Source organism: Oryzias latipes, chromosome 11 (genome assembly GCF_002234675.1).
Source record: "Oryzias latipes chromosome 11, ASM223467v1".
In the NCBI taxonomy this organism is placed as follows: Eukaryota; Metazoa; Chordata; class Actinopteri; order Beloniformes; family Adrianichthyidae; genus Oryzias; species Oryzias latipes.
Window position 1 is genome coordinate 23,368,972 of NC_019869.2, and position 19,307 is coordinate 23,388,278.

Genomic DNA, 19,307 nt, shown 5'->3' on the forward strand with positions numbered 1-19,307 from the left:
TAAATACAAATTAAGAAAACAAATTTAAAATTGCAGAATTTTTTCACCCAACGCTATTGGGACAATAAAAAACGCCAAGGTGAAAGCATTATCAAAGTTTTATTCGTAAAATGTAGTATAGAGAGAGGAACAGTAGTACAATTCAGACAGAAAAAAAGAGAATGTAGTTCCACCTTTGATAAAAACGTATAAAGAGTAACCTGAATTTGCTTTGTGTTCGGAGGGCACTGAGGCGCTGCCCGAGTTTTGCATCACTGTTAAAATTCGAGTGAAATTGAAAAATACCTTTTAGCAACAGCATAAAAAAATACAGCTGGGGGAAAGAAAACCTCTGCTTTTACATCTCTAGTGTTTGTTTTTTTCTGTTTGTCCGTATAACAAATACAGCATAAAATCTAAAATGATACATCAGTTTTGCGTTTCATTCGTTACAGTTATATCAGTAGGTTGGTATCAAAAAGAACAAACACAACAGGATGAAGGTGAGATCAACACACAGCGTGAACGGAGGACGCGGAAGATGAAAGTCGTCGGAAATGAGCCACTGCAGCAGCAGGTGGATGGTAGCTGACTCTCCATGTCTTCCACTAGTTAAATAATAGATTCTTCATATATATGTATATTTTTATATATACACTATATCTCATATATTCTCATTAATCAGCAATAGAACCCTACCCACAGTGACTTGAAGGTAAAAAGTGACAAAAAAAGAGGGCGAATAAGAACGTAGCGTCTTCCACTGAGTGTAAAAAGGAAGTAACACATCTTAGGTATCATTTCAGTACATATTCTAATATAATCCACTGCATATGAACAGATACTGCTGTTCCCGAGGTTTTAACCCACAAACAATCTGCGTCTTTAGAAAATATGTGCTTCAGGGGGAGAAAAAAGGAGAAAGGGAACATCAGTGGAAAAGACAATAAAAAAAAAAAACAAAGTAAAGTGAATAATTTTGTAGCATAAAGACATTTTTAAAATCTCAACAGTTACAGACACAAGCAAGGATTTTCTACACTAAGCAAGAATTCACCTGGCTTTTCTCATACATTATATTGGAACAATAATTAAAAATGACAATTTGGTTGGACAAATAGAATAGAAATTAACAGTCTTGATTGCATTTTGGAGTAAATATATTTTTATATATATATATATATATATATATATATATAATATTAAATAGCAAAAACAAAAACATTAATAAAAAAAAAGCTGAGCATTTGGAAGTTTTTTTTCTTGATAGTTCCATTCAAACCCGCTTATGGGGGGGAAAACACAAAACATAAAAAGAACTTTTCTTTTTTCATGAACGCAAAAGTAAGTGCATGTCTATGAGGCGCCATAGAGCTTCACCGTTTGTGGAACAAAGTGTTTTCTTTTCGACCTGGCAGACCTGTTTGGAAAAAAGCAAAAACAGTTCTTTCAATGGTTTACAAATGGAAAATGGAGTTTTGTCTGTTTGTCAGACTTAAAAATGTCACACATGATTTTTGCACATTAGCGCCCCCCCACCCTACCTCACAACCAACGTTCAAGTGATTCAAAATATATTTATATATATATATACTGTTTTGCCTTTAAACCTCAGTACCAAATATAAACAAACGCATACAGATGTTGGTGTCAACATAGGTCCCCGAAAACTGCTGATAGTTCTACAAAAATGGTATGTTTTAGTAAGTGTGCATTAAATAAAAACAATGGCAAAGCATACCTGATAGTCGCCGAAGCACAACAGTGTTCTATAGATTAAGCTGATTACATATGCATAACTGAGTCAGTTTAAGCTTTATGATTATAAACATCATATATAGCCTGTAGGTCCAGTATTATGCAACAAGCATTACAGCACCAAACGTTTCATCATTTGGCAAAATTCAAGCTTTAAGTGAAAGTCAAATGCTCTTGTATTACAATAAAGTGTTACTGTGACGCTGTGATTTGTATAAAGCTAGCAATAACATTTCCCCTCTCTTTTTTCTTATTTTTTTTCTTAAATCAACCTTTTATCCCCGCAGAACCAACCCCAGCATCCCCGCTCGTCTCGTTTAGGCGTTACTCAGTAGTTTTGCGTTTCCTGCTCAATCTTGGTGTGCGGTCTGTTTGGTTTTCATATCACAGCCCTCTTAAATTACTCATAAATACGGCTGTCATACATTAGAGTCACAAAACAGATTATTTGGTTCCAAGATTTGTGCATGGAAATAAAATTCAAAAAGAAAAACAGAATATATTTAGTAGGTCTAAACAGGATCTACAGAGACAAAAAAAACCTGCTCTTCTGTGTATTTCTACAAGCACTACGCAACACATCTCAGACAGAAAGCAACAGCGTTTACTACGCCTCCGCTCGCAGACGAAAACACAAACACAAATTATAGCATTTGATAAGACCATAATAACCTCTCTTCATAAATTAAATAATTAACATTTGTTTTTCAATGATTGGCCTACCTCAACTCAAATATTACATCACCCTGCCCGACTCATGCCCTTAAAAAAAAAACAGAAAACAAACCCCAAACCTGATTCATTGCGTTTGTCACTTGATTCATTCGCTTGTGGGCTCTGGACTCAGAGTTGGACATGTTTTAAGAATAAAACCTGTACATCTTACGACGCTTTAAAACAAAAACAAAAATTCGGTCATTTACTCGCATTATTAAGTAACCTTGAGGTTTGATAGCACTTTGGAGTTGATTGTTTACCAGCCAGTTTGTGTGTGTGTGTGTGTGTGTGTGTGTGTGTACATATATATTAAACATCAACTTTTTATTTGTTTCTCAAGCTTGTAATAACTCTTCAGTCCTCCTCTGGGGCTGCAACAGCAGTGCCCTCGCCGCAGTTTGATTGGTCGTTGTCTGTGGGCTCCTCGCCCTCCATGTCCTCCCCTTCCTCGCCGTCGAAGTCTTCATCGCGGGGAAACTCCATGCCCTCCAAGCCCTCCTGAGTGGCCTGGTGCGAGTCGGCGCAGTCCGCACACACGCCGTAGCGCCGCGAGCCGTGGCGGATGCCGACGCTGGCGGCTAGCATGAAGATCTTCTTGCAGACCATGCACTTGTATTTCTTGTCTTTCTTGTGAACCTGAAAGGAGGAGGAGGAGGAGGAGGAGGATGGTGGTTGAAGTCATCATTTTCAAACATGAAATCATCACTCCTGAGAGCAGAGCAGGTATTTAAGCATCAGAAAAAAGCTCCATTCCAGACATTACGGTCCTGTTTCGTTGTTTGGGGTCGTTTAGGGAGAAAAAAAGTCACAGCGTGAATGAGAAGGACTGATGTGTCACACGCCAAGCTCAGAAAATGACGCCGTTATCTTCCACTGAACCTCAGAAAGCAGCTCTTAACCTCCTTAGCACATATGTTTGGAGAACTATAGAATCAGCCCAAATAGTATCTAAATGTTTTCACGACTCAAAATCAGAAAAAAAATCGGTTTAAACGTTTTAATATTGAATGGAATAAAGCATTTTCACCTCATTAGTGTCCCAAAAAATCTGAAGACAAAAGAGTTAAAGATCCACTCTGATGGAAATTGTGTTTATGGTGTTTCTAACATGTTCTCGTAGCATTTTTCTCATGATAGAGGACATGTATAACACAGATCTTCATCAAAATTCCCTCTCTGAGTATTTCTTTATTCAAATCGTTGTGCATCAGGACCAGACGAAAATATGGGGTTTTAAAAAAAAAAAAAACTAGAAAAGTAGATCCATGTCCATCTCCGTTCTCCTCATGTGAGCTGTTATCTGGTTTAACAACAGAAATGCTTTTACTGTAAACATACGGAGAAACAATCAAAGACCCAACAGCTCAGCAGTAAAAACAAACCCCAGGAAGTATTTACTTCATCTGCTTCTGGTTCCTATGCAGGCCGTTCAGACCAAGTAGTAAAACCTGGACTGGATTCAACTGAACTACAATATAAGAGCCTCGACTCCAATGAGCTCATTTGGAACAGAACAGCCTCTTTCCGGTCTCTCAACATGTTTTTTCTTTGTGTTTTTGATTAATTTTCTAGAATTTCGGACACCTTTAATAACATAATTAGGCATTTGTAAGAATCTCATATTGTGAGTCAAAAAAAAATGAAAGGCATCGTTCCAATTTTTGCATTTTTATATTGTGCATCATGTCCAGCACATTAAAAACTCTGCAGACAAAAATGCCCACTTGTCCGTTTATTCTGTCCGGGAAAGCTGAACCACTGCAGACTGTGGCAGATATGGGGGGGGGGGTAAAAAAAAGAGCAGAACATTTTTAAAAAGTCATATGTCGACTTACCAAGGAATGTCTCTTTACGTGCTCGCGGCGAGTGAACAGCTTCCCACAGATGTCACAGCTGAAGGAACGCACTCCTGAGTGGATGATCAGGTGTCTCTTGAGTGTGCGACGGTGCTTGGCAATGTAGTTACAGTGGGGGCACTTTAGCTTATTGAGGGTTAAATGTGACGACTCACCTGGGAAAAGACACAAAGGATCAAATTTCTCTAATAATTTCTGTTTCTAAGACTAAAAAAAAAAAAAAAAAAGATGGATCGGAAAGACACTTTAAAGACGCAGCCACTGTACTGCTGTGTCTGCTAAGCTAACAGAACCGTTTTACAGACCAGCAAAATAAGCTGAATAACGGTGATTTAAAATAAGTATATTAACATGAGATGTCCCTTTTCCATGAGACGGCTAGGCTCGCAAATAGCTGCATTGATTTTCAAACATGTTCCTGCCCGACTGCCAATCTTCTTCCACACAAAGCAAGCAGGAGGACAGAGCCCATCCCTTTGTTTAAGCCCGGGAGAACAACAAATGCGTCGTCAAGGTGGGTTGTTATGTGGGGGAAAGGGACGGCTGATAAGAAGCAGGTCACCTGCATGTTCACTTGTGTGACTATGTGAAACACAGCCCAGAAGGGGGGGAGGGGGGGGCAACAGTAAAGAATTGGCAGTTTTTTTATGATCACTGAAGAACAAGCGGGGGGGGAGAAAAAAAATGAACTAAAGTAAACGAGTTCAGATCTGGTTTTTATTTAAAAAAAAAAAAAGTGAGGATGTTTGAGAGTTTGTGGAAACAGCAGTGAATAGGACTTCAAGCCTTCCTGAACTCTGTTGCTGCCATTTTTAGCCTCAGCTCCACCCTTTCAACTAATTTCAGATTCCCTGCATCGGCTTAGAACATGAAAACACCAGACGCAGAAATACTGGTTCATGTCGTTTGGATCACTCAATAATAAAAAGGGTGAACATCCAGACACATAGTATATACATTTAAGCAGAATGCTCTGTAAATTACTTCAGCTGATCAATCCTAAAAAGATGGGCACACATAAATCTGCATCAGGATTTTTAGTCCATCTTATTTGATACAATATATTGTTTGAATGTGAAGATTTTAAAGCCTGGATTAAAACGAAGTCCGGACTTTGTTTTCTATGCAAAATAGCTGAGCTCCATTTCTGCTGTTTGTTTGTTCCCTTTGCCATTTCCTGACTAAATGACTGGGTGCACAGCTTTAACGCCGCCATGCCCTCCAACAACATTTAAAGCATGTTTAGACTGTGGGGAAGTCAAGTCATGAAGCCTTTTACAAATTTCATTCTGGTAAAGTCCTAATTGCAGCAGGTCAAAGTCTTGTGTTTTATAATAAAAAGGGTTTCGGTGTTCTTTATACTCAAAATTCCAGGATCTGTGAGCCACGCCCCCCCCCCGTATAAAGAAAATGAAAATTACATTTCTGAGTATTTCTTTGTACAAATCGTTATGAATCAGGATCAGATAAATAAAATGTTTGAAAAAGAGTGCATGTGTGACGTAGAAAACAGGTAAGGGGGCGGCACACGCTCCCTGCTCAGGGGTCTCAGCAATGGGGAGGGGAAGGGGGGACGGGGTTGCTCCACACCAACAGTCCCATACACAACTCTAGAGAAGAATTTCTAACAAACTACAGTTGCTCTGCAGAATCTATATTGTAGAAACCGACACAGGTTTTTGATTTTGCCTAGAAGGCATAATCCTAATTAAAAGACAACTGGGAATACTTTCAAAATAGATCAAAAGATCATTATGGTGGGTCGTTTAAGATAGTTTGATAAATTAAGTGTCTATACACAGACAACAACTACAAGAAAACATGACTCAACACTAAACTACACTGTACTGTAGTCATCTGTACGCTAGAGTGGCTTCTTACCATTCTCCCAGGATTCCCCTTGCTGTAAGTCTTGGAGGATGCTATACTGGATCTTATTGGCCAGCTCTGGGAAATGGGGGAGGGGGAAGGGGGGTGGGGAGAAAGAGAGATGACAGGTGGTTGAGAGCCTGGGGGAGCACACCTTACAATATCTTTTGTACACAAACGAACCACCCCCACAGGAAAACAATGGGCTCTTCCATGCGCGGTGCAGGCAAACACACACAGACAGTGACCTTAATGCAAAGCAGCGTCCTCCACAAACCATAGCAACAAGCTAACTAGCTTTACAGCAGGGAGAAGGTTAATGAGAGGGAGATGGGCCAAGCCCTCACAACAGCTCATCTTACACTCAACTTTAGTGAGCACCTGTGTGTGTTTGAATATGCTCTTCCTAAAGCACCGGGGCTTACAGCCCATTAAAGACACACCCCTGTACTGTGTTGTGAGCGTGCATGTGTGTGTGTGTGTGTGTGTGTGTGTTTGTTCTCCCTGGGTCAATATTTGGAATAGTGAGAACAGCACCAGTGCTTTAGAGTGGATTAAGTACGATAAGGACTGCCCCTAGCGGCTTTGCCAATCCCAAGGACTGGACATTTGTGCAAAGGCGTGTTTGCGTTTACTCTAGTCTAGAGAATAGGACGCGTGAAAACGCGTTATAGCCGTATTAATGCAGTCATGTCTGGAGAGGGTCTGGGAATGTGATTGGAGTTCAGCTCAGGAAAAGCAGGAGGTAATGACAGAAACAAGATCTTCAAGGTGTTTTCACTTTCATTCACTTTAGTTTCTTTCATTAAAATGACAAGAAAACCAAAATCTTTTTGCGAGTAAGAAAAAAATTATTTTGTCTAGTAAATACTCAAAATGTAATCAATGTATACATTTAGATTTAATGCACATTGTCAGGCAGGACTTAAAGCTCAGAGAAGAGCTCCATTATATGTATTGTTTGTCCCTGAATGTAAAAAGACTCAGAAAAAGACGAAAGTGATAAACATGGTTTTAAAGAAGAATATACATGGTGTTCCATCCAAAGAGTCTGACCAAACTGTTCAGGTAAAAACTGAAAATGAATAAAAAGCCAAATTAAACTGGGAAGAAATTGGGATACTGACTGTCAAATGGAGTTTTACAGGCAAAAACAACAAAAATGTCAATTATATTTATTTAAAAAAAGTAATATTTCACTCAACATTCTAAGCATAAGCAAAAGTCTGGAACCAATCCGTTTTCACGCAGCGGTGGATTAACCAACAAGCTAGACTTTTCCTTTTTTACCTTTGAAACAATATTTCAGTTAAAGCTCAACTGAAGAGCAGATCACAACAAATGAGTCTTTTCCTGCGATTCGAGGCTGATCGCAGCTTGACAGACGAGGCACACAGTGGGTAATGCTGTCACAAAGCGAAGGCCTTCGCCAGCAACTTTGTCCATAAAAGGCTTGGGACAATTGGGTTGAAAAATTGCATTACGTGGGTTCCAGCTCCAGTAAAACAGTAACGGAGTCAACCAACATGTCTTAATGCACATTGTACTTCCAGGGTCTCTGGAATGATGGCAGTTGACACTGAAGTGAAAAAAATAAAATAAAAGTAAAGCCTTTTGTCATCAATTGCGTCCGACCTAAAAATTGTATATTGCCTTTTTTCCCCAAAAGGAAAGTGGTGTTAAAAGAATTTCTCAAAGTGTCCATACTTGTGTATATTTTTGGCCACTGTTCTGATGTTTTCCTGATTGTTGATTGAAGCCCCACGTCTGCACATGATCTGTTTTTTCTGGTTAATTTTTTATGACTTTGTACGGGTTAAGTAGACTGAACCCAGTAAAACAGGTTCTTTACAAAGGGAATGAGTTAAAAGTGAAAGAGTCACAGACAAACACGGAACATGCAATAATGGGCGATGTTGCATCAGGTGAATAAAACTAAACTAAAAAAAACTTATTTATAGCAAATGAAATGTGATGGAAAATTCATTTACAAACATCTTACAGACATGTTACGGTCAAAACAGGATTTTTATAAGCAATGGAACTTGAAATGAAAGAGACCACTGAACAAATGTCCTTAAAGATTCCTTTAAAGCAAACTAATTGCAGACTCGTCATTTTATAAATATGTTTTGTTTCTTTTCTTTTTTTTTTTAAGAAAATGTTCCAAATAAAAGCAACACTGAGCTAAACAAAAGGATGTAAAGAAAAAGATTTTGTGAGACTTGAAAACAAACTCTTAAGAGCGTGTCTCCCTGGGCTATTTCTACACACTGAATCACTTTGTGCACACATTAAAACAGCCTTAGGAGGAGTTAGAGGCACTAAGAGCATTCAAGTGCATTTAGGGAGGCCCGGGGAAAGAAAAAAACTGCTTCCTTTATTATTGGACATGCGGGAAAGAGCCTCTCTCTCTTGCAGGCCAAAAAGTAGTTCTCCATTTCTACACAGCCCTCCATGCCACACTTACCCCCTCCCCTTATCCAAACCACTTCACATAAAATGTGTTATAATTATGGTTGCATGGAGTGCCATTGGTAATGGAACCAGCAGAAGGAGAGGAGATTATGAAAGGGCAAAGCAGTGAATGCAGATAGGGTACGATGGATAGAGCAATGGGTAGATTATCAGATGGAGTGAAAAGCATCAAAGCATCAACAGAGAAAAGACACAACAGAAAAGAGGATTGAACAAATGACTGGATATGTAAGACAACCAGAAAAGGTCAAGGAGTCCTGTTTGTTTTTACTAAATGGCTTAAAAGTGTCTGTTTAAAACTGTTTTAGTCCAAATATAAATTATTTAAACCCCTCAAAAGTAATTATTCTTTAAAGCTTTTCGAGGACAACCATGCCTTTACAGAAGGTTCTTATGACAGAACGTTCTTTCAGAATGTTGCAACACCTTTTACACCCCCACAGCTCTTATCTCTCCAAGTAGGCGTCGACCTTTCTTAACTTTGGGGTAATTTGTGAAGTTCATGGCTTGGGGCAACTCACTTGTTGACTTTGCATGGCAGTTGGATGGTAAATGCCCCTTCAGCCCTGTTTATCCCCCCAGATTCTAAAGGAAATCTGAAGACAATCTTCAACACATACTTGTCTGTAATTTCCACTATATGGAGCCATATTCTGTTAATCAACTGGATTAAGTCAAATAAAAGTTGAAATCAAAAGACTACATTTTACTGTGGCCAAGCTTGGAGATCTTTCAAATAACAAGCTAGCACATTCATGTTCTAATCTAATAAACAATTTGGAAACTTTTGATCGTTTTGATGAGTAACACAAGTGTTCAGACACAAAAACTAAATCCATAAACCTTTCTAGACAAAATGGAAACGGTCAAATCAAATATAGTTTAGAGGTGCTCAAAAAAAAACAAACACTGGGCTGCAGTTAATACTTAAGCTAGGACTGTGAAGGTTGTGCAGAGTAGTCAATCATTTCTCTAACCACTTATTTTTGCACCAACTGCTTTGGGGGTTGCAGAGTCTTACAAATAGAAAGTTATATTCTTAATCAGACTACGAAGCTTCTTTAAGTGACCGTTTCTATAACAATATCACAACAGATGGTTGAATTTAAGATATCTTTACCTATACTTGCATACCCTAACAAGATCACTAAAATTGCTTGGGCAGGCTGAAAATAAACTGTGGATGACAATTTACTTTACCTTACTTTCACATATATGACGCACCATGGGGAAGGATAAAAAATAAAAATGTGGGTGACTTTTTGTTTGGAAAAAAAAGTGCAAATACTGATTAATATGGTCTTCTTTGACAGATGTTTGATGATGACGGCTTTGTAAATGTTTAATATGAAACATGGCTTATCTGGAGTACGGTGGTTGTACTTTCCTGGTTTGCATCAAGATGCGCAGTGATATGGAATTATTGATCACATTGTGATTTTATATTTGAAGTCCAAAAGTGACAACCTGGTTCAAGTCGCAGGGTTTGGTTCCAGACAAAAACATCCAAAATGCCTTATTCTAGGATTAAAGCTATGAGTCTTAACTCCAGAGTGAAACAGACATGCATTAATTTCAATGCATTTAATTATTTATCTATGCAAAGATATTTAGCAAAAATATTCTTAACAATTTTATTTACTTCCTTCAAACAGAGGAGGTACACTGGTTACACTTGGGGGGAAAAAAAATAAAAAGCGTCTTTTAGAAAGATACTATGAAACCTGTATTAAATAAGTTTATAATAACGTGTTACTACATGATAACAGGTACTCACATTGATTCTAAGCCTTCTTTGACCCAAGTCATTGTTATGCTTTTTGCATGAGTGGCTTATGGGCTAGAAGCTAATTTGACATACAAAACACATTAAGCTACATGTCCTGCAAACAGAGATGGTCCCTCAGATCCATGATGTTAAAAACATGTATTTGATGTCTTAAGTTAAACTTTAGAGTCAAATAATAGACTGAAGAAACCCAACACACTTAATTTTCAGATCCAAGGAGATGGTCTATCAAACAAACGTTAAAAGTGGAAATGTTTGTCTTACCAGCGTTCTCTGAGAGGGACGAGAAGTCCTCTCTGGGATAAGACGCTGATGGTTGGATGAACATCCCTTCATCAAATCCTTCTTCTGGCTCTGGTGGGAAGTTGTACACAAAACGGCGTGTAGTGGTCTGCTTTTTTCTTCGCCCACTTCCAGCTGCAGCATCCGGTACCTCCCGCTTTATTGCTGCGGCAGTGCCGCCTGTGGCTGGTTCGTTCCAGACGAAAACCTGCGACTGGCCACTCGCAGCCCGAGTTTCATTGGTCTCTGCTGAATCAGACGAGTTGTCGTTGTGGTGGGTCCAGTTCCCAGAGGCACCATGGGTCACCAGGGCACAGCCCTCGCCACTACCCATCGCCACCTCTACGTCACTGGTCTCCTCCTTCACCCTGCCATTTTCTTCATCCTCTTCCATTGCATCATTTCCCTGATTACTGCTGGCCTTGATGGATAGCTTTGACAGGATGCTTGTGGCCCAGAAGTTGCTCGGCTTCCGGTCCAGTCCTCTATGTCCCTCTTTGGCCACCATTTGCCTCTTGTTGTAATCCACCACCACCGAATCTGGTGCCTCCTGCTTAATGCTGATATTCAGAGCATCTTTAATGAAGGCCCTACATGACTGTACAACCTCTGTCATTTGGAGGTAACTAGCAACAGACATCACCTCGATGGCATTTTGGCTTGTGAGCAGCAGATTCCCGGAGTAAAGAAAGTCGAGGATAACTGAGAAACCTTGCACAGCAGCAACATCCAGGTGTGTTACAGTGGCTTGATCCTGGGCTTCGCTCTTGGTAAGACAGTAGAGGGTTTTGAAGTAGCCGCTACCTGCTACCAGGATGTTCTTGTGCGCACGGAACACCTGGCCTGAGACAACTATGTTCACATCACAGAGAATGCCGCTTTTTCGTTGCTTATCCAACTCGCGTAGAAGCTGGTAACAGTAGGAGTTTTCATTGGGCTTGTTGCGATAGTCTTCTTCTGAGCAGTTAGTGGAAAGGCAGGCGTTGTCTGATGGCCTCACAGTCTCCTTTTCAAAGAAAAAAAGAAGAAAATAAACATACAAGATTACTGCTTTGCAAGAACTAACAAAAAGTAGTCAGTTAACAATAGATTTTCCTCTTCTGCACATTTGTCTTTTCAGAAAGACCTGCCCCCTTCCCCCTCTAATACTTCACCAGTGCCCCTGTTTAAGCGGTAAAACCAGTTCAACAAGCTTCTAGTAAAATAGGACTGGAACGAAGTTAACCTCTCAACTCCCAATGATAGGAAGCAATTTAATTCAATTCCTTTTTAACTGGAAAGGAAGGCGTTTTTTTTCCCTTTAATTTTTTTTTTAATTGTCAAAACAAATTAGAGACATTAAAAAAATGTAGTCAAATTACAAAATGCCTCAAAACAGCTGCAACATGAAGATCATACACCAGTTGTTGTGAACATGAAAATTTATAATTTTAATAAGTATTAAAACAATTTATACTATGGTCTGGGTGAATAATTGATTCTGACTGACTGCAGGGTGTCCAATAAAAAATGGACACCTATAAATGCAGTTCCAGTCAAACAGCCTGCATGTTCTGCATTTCAGAGAGTAAAGCTTACACGCTGTAATTCATTAGTTTCTGATCATGAACAACTTTGTCATTATCTTCTACACATACAATCCTACGACAGCTTTTTTTAAAATCATAAAATGCAGTCTATGAGAGGCGAGTCAAAAACTTCTTTTCAGGGACAACATATTCAGATGGACTGATTATGCCTTTACACAAGTCATGGTTAGGATGTATTTAGTTTAAGGACCAATGCTAAAAAAAAAAACTAAAAATCTATTTTTGGTACACCTTTTGGGTATAAATCTAATTTGTCAACACATTTTGGCTTCACAGAAATTAATCAAAATAAATAAACAAATAAATACCCCTGTACCATAAATGCATGACATAAAACTGTTGGCAGTTTATGAGAAATGAACCAACTGAGTGTGATGTCACTAACGGAATATGACTTGCTTCCAGCTGTAGTGAAAGAAGTCAATTCAGTCGCCATTTTTTCCCACAATACAGACATTGCCATGTTGGAACCAGACGACGTCAGTAAGCAGTGATTGGTCCAAGTCGGTCTGAGTCAACATTTCTATGGCAAGCACTCTAGCCAATCAGCCGTGAACTTGTTGGAAGTCCACACTCCTACAACTTATAGGTGGGCTACACAAAATCTGTCAAATGCTTAGAACGTTTAACGTGAGACGACACTTATTGAGGCATCTGATTGTTTATAACTTTAATAACTTGCACTACAGAAAAATATATCATGAATGATTAGCAAGAACGTGTTAAAAACAGGTGGTAGAGCAAGAATGGTTATTCGGACAATTATGACTGTAGTAGGTGTTTATTTCTTAATAGAAGTCTATAGGAATTTGGCTTCTTCAAACCAGGGGATACTTCCTATTTGGAACACTAGGGGAAAGGGTCAATCAGTCCATTTCTCATATACAGTCAATGCATAAAACAAAATATAAAAAGGCAGGGATATAGGAGGGCTGACCAGTGTACATGGCTGTAAAATAGGAAAGGAAGGAGCCCTATAACATGCACTTCAGGAGGATAACAATCAAGGGTGCACACACATGAATGTTTAGCATCAAAACATAGGTTAGATTTTAGCTTTTTCATCTCTACATGCAAAAAAAAATAAAAAAAATAAAAAACTTTCATTAAAAAATCTTTTAGTTTGTCCACAATATATGTACCCAAATAGAAAAGACATCTCTGGCTCATTTCTGAATTGCAGAGCAGATGTGCTAATCCAGAATAATTCACATTGCTCAAGCCCTGCATTTTTGCCCCCGCCCACCATCATCTCTTCTCCACACACGCCTAATGTGCGCACGCACACAGAAACCAGGCAGCCTTCACATACACACAGCTGGGGTTTCAGCTCAAGTAGTTCAGATTAAATTCATTTCCCTGTGGTCCCCAACCAGCCCCCACCCACCATCCCTGCCCCTCCACACTGCCGCTCTTGTCCAGGGTAGCCTGGTTACAGAGGATGGTACAGGGGCGCTTATCATCCTTTGCTCCAGCTGGGAGGGGAGGGGGGGGGGGGGGGGGAGAAAGACTGAGAGATAGGATGAAACAAATGAGAAACAGAAAGAGGGTTAGCTTGAGTGGGGGGTGGATGTGGCTTTGCAAATGGCTATAAAAACCAACGATGAAAGACTGAAAATATTAAAGGATAACAGAGCCACAACGTCGTGATCTACAGAGTAAATGGAACAGGGCTGACAGGAATACAAGGAAAAACAAGATGACCATGGACTGAAGCACAGCATGATAAACACTAAAAGAAAACTAAACTAAAAACCTTGAGCACTATGAAACTGAGCAGAGGAGGACAAAGTGGAGCAGAAAGGGAAAGAAAGACAAGTGTTATGGAGAAGTAGTTGTTGGGTCACCCCATTTTACTCTCCACAATGGCCCATGTTCTCCCCGAGGCTTATTGCCCACTCAATGTGAACCATTGTATATGGCTCGGCACTCACTCTTCTTGTGCAGCAGCTTCCACTTGCAAACACAGAAAGGAGCAATGGTAAATAAGGGTGAAGGGGGGAAAAATATTTCACATCAACATCTCTGGAAGGATAAGGTCATCCTGCATTTCAGAAATCTGGTATAGTTTGACATGCTGGTAGAATGAGTAAGGAATCGGTGCTTTCACTTAAAGTGATGGCAGACCTGCAGTTTATAGCTGCTAAGAGTTTTAACTTTCCAATGGTTTTTAAACATTAGCCTATTTCTCAGCATCCTTGATCAATGGGCACCACTAAAACCTAGCCTCTCAACACATCCAGTATTGTTGCCATAGAAACAGAAGCTACATAAACTTTGACATCAATTGATAATTCCCATCGCCATTCTACCTGGAGACTGATTAGGGCATTGCACAATTTTTTTTAAAGCATTTAAGTCAAAACTGTTATTACAATGCAAGCAAATCTAAAACACCAGACAACACACACGGACACAGAAATGCTTTATTGGTCAACTTGAAATTTGTAAATATTCTATTGGAAATAACTAGCTTCAAATCTTGAAGTTGCCATTTTCCACACCTTTTATTGCTGGAGAATCCCATACATTTAGACCAGGTTTATAGCAAGGCCGGGTCAGTCTGGCATGGGATAAATTGCTCTATACTGGTCTATCATCCCTCCTCCAGATGTGCCACGTATGAGCTCACAGCTTAGAGAATGAGCAGATCAACCCTGCACAGCAGATGCTGGAGGCAAAATCTGCCTGTGCCAAGAGAAAAACACTGGGACCATTTCAACCTCCCCCAGGAGTAATGTGGCCAAGTTTTTACTTTGTGTCTGGAATGAAATGAATAGAGAAATAAAGAGCCAAAAAGAGAAAGATGAGGAAGAGCAATTCTTTGATCTGAGTCAGCCGTGGAAGCTTCAAAATAAGCGAGATGCCAATAGCTGATGATAAACAGGTGTATTAAACAAATCAAGATGTTCAAATATTCCGATTTACAATTCTACTTCTGAATACAGTCAAAATATACTTAATCTTAGATTAAAAAGGGCTACTCATACAAAGTAGACCAAAAACCCAAACAACCCACAAGCCCCAAGGCCAGCTGATGCATGACAAACATTCAGACACACTTGTAACATCATGTGATACAACTGCAGTATTACTGCAACATAATGCACCACATCAGTTTACCTTGATCACACACACACTTTTCCATCATTCCTTATAACTCAACAACTAAATCCAGTCTTATGACCAACCCAGCCCTGAAGCCATCTTCAGTTCCCCCCCCCCAAATCCACTGCATCCTTTTGTCAGCCCACCCCTCTACTCAACCCATCTGTCCCCTGATGGTGGAACAATATCGCAGTGTGCATTTTGCCCAAGGTGTGGGAGGGCCGTTCTGAGCATCTCTTAGGCTCCCAACAATGCTAAAGAGCTGGGGGTGTTGGAAGAAGCGCTCTCAGAAGAATTCTCCCTCTGGCTTCTCCCCACCCAGTCTCCTGACCTGTTGGACCCCCGTAAACATCCCATCCATTTGTAAGGCAGTGAGTGAGCCCCTGACTCCATCTGACTCCATCTATCAGAAACTCATGCCTAAAATCCCCATTTGAAGTTGTACTACTGGAATTCAAATGTGGCAATCTTTTACTCATTTGACACATTACAATTAATATGAAAGAGCTTTGTTTGTTCAGTAAACTTTACTTTTAATGGATATTTGTAACCTTATAACAATGTTATTTCTGAACTTAATGTAACAAAGACTCCTGGATTTAAAAAAGAGGAATTATTTTTAAAAACAATTTGAAATATTTGTGCTTTGTTATAAAAAACAAACATTTTTTCGCACACTTTTTATGTTAAAAAGTGTCCATTAGGAATATTTAAAAGTATCACACCATGTAAAAGAACAAAATGTATGCTTTTAGAGAAAACTAACATTTTGTTGCTAACTAAATTCAACTCCTTTTATTAAACGTCAGTTGCTTCCACCTCATTTAATTCCCTTATTTTCATTCACATTTAATAGTTCCTTAAAAAAAAGAATATCTTTGCACATTATTTTAAAATGCAATGGAATATTTTGAACATTTCCATATGCATTTGTTAACAGTACAGGAAGCAAACTGAGCACAAGACAGCACCATCAAGGACAATGCCTCCCTTTTGTAATCATATCCACATGTACTATAGCTGCATCAGTTAGCCAAGTCTAATTTAATTAGCTTTAACAATAACAGCATAAACAGGCATCTGTAATATTCAGAATGGGTAAAGGTAAAGATTCGTCATCACGTGACAGATTGTCATCAATATTCATTATATCATCTGGGGACATAAGGGATAATTTTAAAAAACAATTTCTAAAATGCATTTGAATGCGTTTCCAAAAGTATATGTGAATTTGTTTCACTAAACCTTCAGTGCAGTTCTGGGGTTCTCACTCCCAGTGAAAAGACATCCTAAGTCTCTAATCCACTCCTCGCGCTCTCCCCGCCAATTAAGAGATGTACATGTTAGTGGATAACTTTAAGTAATTGTGATTAGTGACCGTGGTTACAAAGGCAGGAACTAAATGTAGTAGTGAAATCCACATCGCTCACACATTAGACTCTAATATCTTGACTTCATTCTCTTGACAGATTAGGCCATTGTCAGAGTAATATCCAAGAAGATGAAGACACAGGAAGAGCAAGGTATAGTTCAATGCAGAGACAGGCAAATGCACAAAAATAAGACAAAACAAGACAGCATGTTTTCAAGTCAATGAAATAGAACATTTTAGATTTTTTCTTAAACCCAAGAATCATTAATGTGGAAACTTATGATAAATATATTGATGCATATGCATTCAATACATACCGATATACTACAAATGGTCCAAAGCAATAATTAAAACATACGCCTTAACGTGTAAACAGAGACTACAAATCCAACAAAACAGTTGACAGGTTCAGGTAGTGCTGGGCTTTACATTGCAGACATTTCATTCATTACCAGGTCGCCTCTGGGCAAACAAGCTGTGAGGTTCCAAGCAACATGATTTACTCTCCTGCTCAGCCTTGCAAGTGACACCCTGTATGGATTTTGGGGGGTCATTCTAACACAATGCCTCTAATTTAGCTCCCAAGTATGGAGACAGAAATGCGCCAGAGGTCACCAGTGCCTCCGAGGCCGTAGGGCTTCCAAAGAGACGGGGGGGTTGGGTAGGGGTGCGGCTCCCCAAAGGCTCTCAGGGTCAAGCCCCAGCCAATATTTGACCTCTACAAAACTAGCCATTAAGGCTGCTGCGACAGAAAAACGCGGAATACCTCTATTAGCCATTTGTGTCAGACGCATCATCATGACTATCAGCCTCCATAGAAGCAGGTGCCTTAAAGGAACAGCACTTGTGTTTATTAATTACCGACAACCCAACATGCTTTCGAGTCATTTGCTTTTGTAATAGTCACAATTCTGTTGTTTGCAACTGCTAAGCCTGGCTAGAGGCTTCCTGTGCCAATGTGGTGCCGCGACAGACCATCTGCCTCCGTGTAGACCGCAAACCTACCACAGGCTAGTAAGCTAAGCTAGCTGCTAGTTCAGGTTAGCGATCTAAAGCTAACTAATTAGCTATGGGAAGGGATTGTGAAGCTTAGGTAAAAGCCTATTTTCGCCTTAGTTGAGATTTCAAAGTTAAAAACAAACATTAAAAGTAACCTTTTATAAACGTCAAAGATGTGGGACATGGCAGTTAAACAGGTATGTCATGTTATACGCAGCTGGCAAACGAAAGCGAACAGACAGAGCTAACGTTACCTGTTTGGTGGGGTCATTTCTCCCGTGCTCTGAAGACAGGTGATGTCTCAGCAGCAAGGCCCGTTTATAGTTGCGGCTGCCTTTGACAAGCTCGTCGCTGTTTTTAGTGGCAATGTTGTGACACCAAGAACAGGACATAAGCCCCGTCTCCTGGCAAAATTTAAGCCATGGGAATTCTTGCAGCCACGAAGCGTGAAATAGTGAATGTTTCTGAAGTAGCGTCTGCGGTCTCATCTCTACCCCCGATTTCCTGGAACCCGTCTCGCCTGCCTTCGCGATGCTTCCGAGCCCTTGGACGCCGCCGTTGTTGTTGTTGTTGGGACTTTTCCCCGGCGTCCAGCTACTCCCTTCCCTGGACCCGTTTTCTCCTTCGAGCGAGCAAACGCGGTCGTCACTGTCCCCGGCTGGCCAGCTGCTCCCTTCCGGGTCCTCTTCTTCCTCGGGTTCCGTGCTATCGCTGACAGACCCAGCGCCCTCCACTCTCTTCTGAGACGGTCCTCTGGCCCCCAACTCCCGGTCTTCTTCTTGATCCAGCCTATTCCCGTTAAAATGTCGGTCTTGACAGGCCGGGGCCTCCCAGTTATTACAGTTACCCCCACCGACACCACTGGAAGCTGTTAACCCAGCTAATCCGCCTCCTCGGAAAGCCAACGACCTGCGGTTTCTCTCACCGGACATTTTCTGAATATATATTAATCTTCACTTTCTCAACGGTACTCCTCTCCGACAAAAAACTATATATTTATAAACGATGTATCTTCCGACAGAGATGGACCGTCGTCGTACAGTCTCCCCGCTTGGCCCTACCGGTGAGAGTATGTAGGTTATGCGGAAATAAATAAAGCCTTTAAACGCATAATGAATTTCAGGGTTCTCGCTGCGTCCGCGCAGGCCCCGCAGAGGTCGAATGGCAACGACTTTCCTCCCCACAATGCACCTCGACTAGAGAAGGGGGGGGGGGGTGGACGGGGAAGGGAGGGGGCGGCTTTTAAAGGAAGATGGGGGTGCCGCCGATCTGCAAAGGGGTCTTTTGTGTTTGAACGCTGCACCCATTTTCCGCATGCTTTTCATCTTTTGGGCTGTTCTTGTTTTGTCAGCTTGTAAATGAGCGCCCCATTTCAAACCTCAAGTTAAGCTTTGTTAACATTTTAATCATGTGACACTCGTGCTGAAATTCCTGGCCCTGCAATTTGATTTTGTCTTAGAATAAATAACAGACAATTAATGACATACAATATATATGTATATATACACGCA

The 19,307-nt window shown here is 40.3% G+C and overlaps 1 protein-coding gene across 2 annotated transcripts; it reads right to left on the bottom strand.

Moving 5' to 3' along the window:
• Positions 1–80: 80 nt before the first annotated feature.
• Positions 81–18,992, bottom strand: zbtb10 (zinc finger and BTB domain containing 10). 2 transcript variants are annotated; one of them, XM_023960176.1, is made up of 5 exons: positions 18,051–18,992; positions 10,711–11,734; positions 6,192–6,257; positions 4,290–4,465; positions 81–3,090 (listed from the first exon to the last, which is right to left on the bottom strand). In XM_023960176.1, exons 1-5 carry the CDS (start codon positions 18,726–18,728, stop codon positions 2,809–2,811), a joined length of 2,226 nt encoding a protein of 741 aa, XP_023815944.1. In that variant the 5' UTR covers positions 18,729–18,992; the 3' UTR covers positions 81–2,808. The 2 variants fall into 2 exon arrangements, with proteins under 2 accessions (XP_023815944.1, XP_023815945.1); XM_023960177.1 differs by lacking the exon at positions 6,192–6,257.
• Positions 18,993–19,307: the final 315 nt, after the last annotated feature.